Source organism: Gracilinanus agilis, chromosome 2 (assembly GCF_016433145.1).
Source record: "Gracilinanus agilis isolate LMUSP501 chromosome 2, AgileGrace, whole genome shotgun sequence".
Classification (NCBI taxonomy): Eukaryota; Metazoa; Chordata; class Mammalia; order Didelphimorphia; family Didelphidae; genus Gracilinanus; species Gracilinanus agilis.
Genome location: NC_058131.1, coordinates 529,735,118 through 529,737,325, shown reverse-complemented (window position 1 = coordinate 529,737,325; position 2,208 = coordinate 529,735,118). Strand labels below are relative to the sequence as shown.

The following is a 2,208-nucleotide window of genomic DNA, read 5'->3' as shown; positions in this document are numbered from 1 at the left end:
TTCTGCTTGTTTTGTGATCAGGAGGCTTTCCCTAGGATTAACTTTCTGGAAGAAGTTGAAGATGAGGAGTTTTCGGGGATGAAGGATGATGAAGGGATGTACTGGCCAGATGGGGCAGGGGGATAGAACAATAAAGAGGGGAGGGGAGGCAAAGGAGCTAGGAGGAAACTGGCTTAGTTGTACATAATCATGGTTCCTGTCATCATCCCCAGCCCCTGCAACACACACACACACACACAAAGACAGACACAAACAGACACACACACAGACAGACACACACACATAAATAGACATAAAGATAGACACAGACACACACAGACACACAGACACACATAGACACACACAGGTAGACAGACACACACTCACATGCAGACAGACACACATAGACACTCACACACAGACACAGACAGACACACAGATAGACAGACACAGATAGACACACACACATACACACACAGACAGACACACATAGACACTCACACACAGACAGACAGACACACAGACACAGACAGACAGACAGACACACATACACACACACAATGAGCAGTTCTGAGCAATCCCCTTCTGACCACGGGTCCTTCTCTTCTGACACGCAGACACAATGTTCCGCAAGAAGAAGAAGAAACGTCCGGACATCTCTGCCCCGCAGAACTTCCAGCACCGCGTGCACACGTCCTTTGATCCCAAGGAAGGCAAGTTTGTGGGTCTTCCTCCACAATGGCAGAACATCCTGGACACCCTGCGGAGACCCAAGCCCGTGGTGGACCCTTCGCGCATCACGCGGGTCCAGCTGCAGCCCATGAAGGTGAGGCGGTTGGGACTCCCCAGAGGAGGAGGGAGGAGCCCCGCGGGGGGGTGCCCGAGATAACTGGCCCGGGAACGCTTCCCATCTTCCTGTCGTTTGCTCCTCACGCACGGCCTTGGGAGGCGGGTGCCGTTATCGGTGCTGTTCGGGTGCTTCAGTCTTCTCTGACTGGGACGCCATTTGGGTTTTGCTCGGTGAGTGGGTTGCCATTTCCTTCTCCGGCTTATTTGACGGATGAGGAAACGGAGGCAAATGGGGCCACGTGACTTGTCCAGGGTCACCCAGCTAGTGAGGCCAGATTTGACCTCAGGAAGAGGAGTCTTCCTGACTCCGCGTCCAACCCTCAACTACTTTGTTCCCTGTTCTCCCAAAGCCAAAAAAGGAGGGGCTTAAACTGGGATTTTTCTTGGCTCCTAGAAAGCAGCTTCTGCGGAAACCACAAAGGAACCCTGAGCGAGCTCTTAATGATGAGCTCTTAATGTACTGTTACCCTAATTCCCTACTAATTAGTGCCCTCTTCTCGCTGAGGCAGGGCGCAGAGGGCAGGGGCAGGGGCAGGGCCTGGGTCCCAGGGCTCAGCATCGCCTCCGCAGGGGCACAGAGCCCTGCTTCCCAACCCCCACAGGCCCTGAGGTAAGAGCCGGGCCTGGGGCAGAGCCAGGGAGCCCCTGGGGGGAGCCGGGCAGGGCCCACCTCACCAGCCTCACATCCCCTGAACGAATGGCAGGCGCAGGGTTGGCCAGGAACCAAACCTGTTCTCCCTTCATGCAGCCTCTGCCCTTTGGAAGGAAACCTGTAGAGACATTTTACTGGGAGGGAACACAGTAGAAAGGAGAGCAAGAGTTAGGAAAGGGCAAGGAGGGCAAAAGGGCTGCTCCTTACCCAATACAGGGAGACTGGGACCTCGGAGGCAGCTAGAACAGCAGATTGATCCTTGGGTTTGGAGTCAGAAAAACCCAAGTTCAAATTCTGCTTCACAGACTTTTTGGTTGTGTGACCCTGGGCAAGCCACTTAACTCTATCTGACTAGCTCTTACCTTTCTTCTGTCTTAGAATTAGTACTAAGAGAAGTTAAAGGGAGGGAGGAGGAGCAAGCCAGAAAAACAGACAGACAGAGAGGGAGAGAGAGAAAGAGACAGAGAACCAGGGAGAGAGGGAGGGAGGGACAGAGAAAGACCCAGACAGACTGACAGACAGACAGACAGACAGAGGGGGGGAAGCAGAGACAGAGATGGACAGAGAGAGAGAGAGGGAAGGAGGGAGGGAGGGAAAAAGACAGAGACAGATGGGGAGACAGAGACAGAGAGACAAACAGGCTGAGGGGAAGGTAGAGAGAAGGAAAGGAGGGAGTGCCAGAGAGAGAGGGAGAGGGAGAAAGAGACAGAGATAAGGACAGAGATGGG

At 53.8% G+C, this 2,208-nt stretch overlaps 1 protein-coding gene across 2 annotated transcripts in view; it reads left to right on the top strand.

Moving 5' to 3' along the window:
* Window positions 1–601: 601 nt before the first annotated feature.
* The window catches only part of LOC123237916 (serine/threonine-protein kinase PAK 6), a 39,382-nt gene continuing 37,775 nt past the window's right edge, over window positions 602–2,208 (top strand). For both annotated transcript variants that reach the window (XM_044665133.1, XM_044665132.1), the window contains exon 1: window positions 602–805. In XM_044665133.1, the coding sequence (XP_044521068.1) occupies window positions 602–805 (204 nt within the window). The remainder of the gene's footprint in view (window positions 806–2,208) is intronic.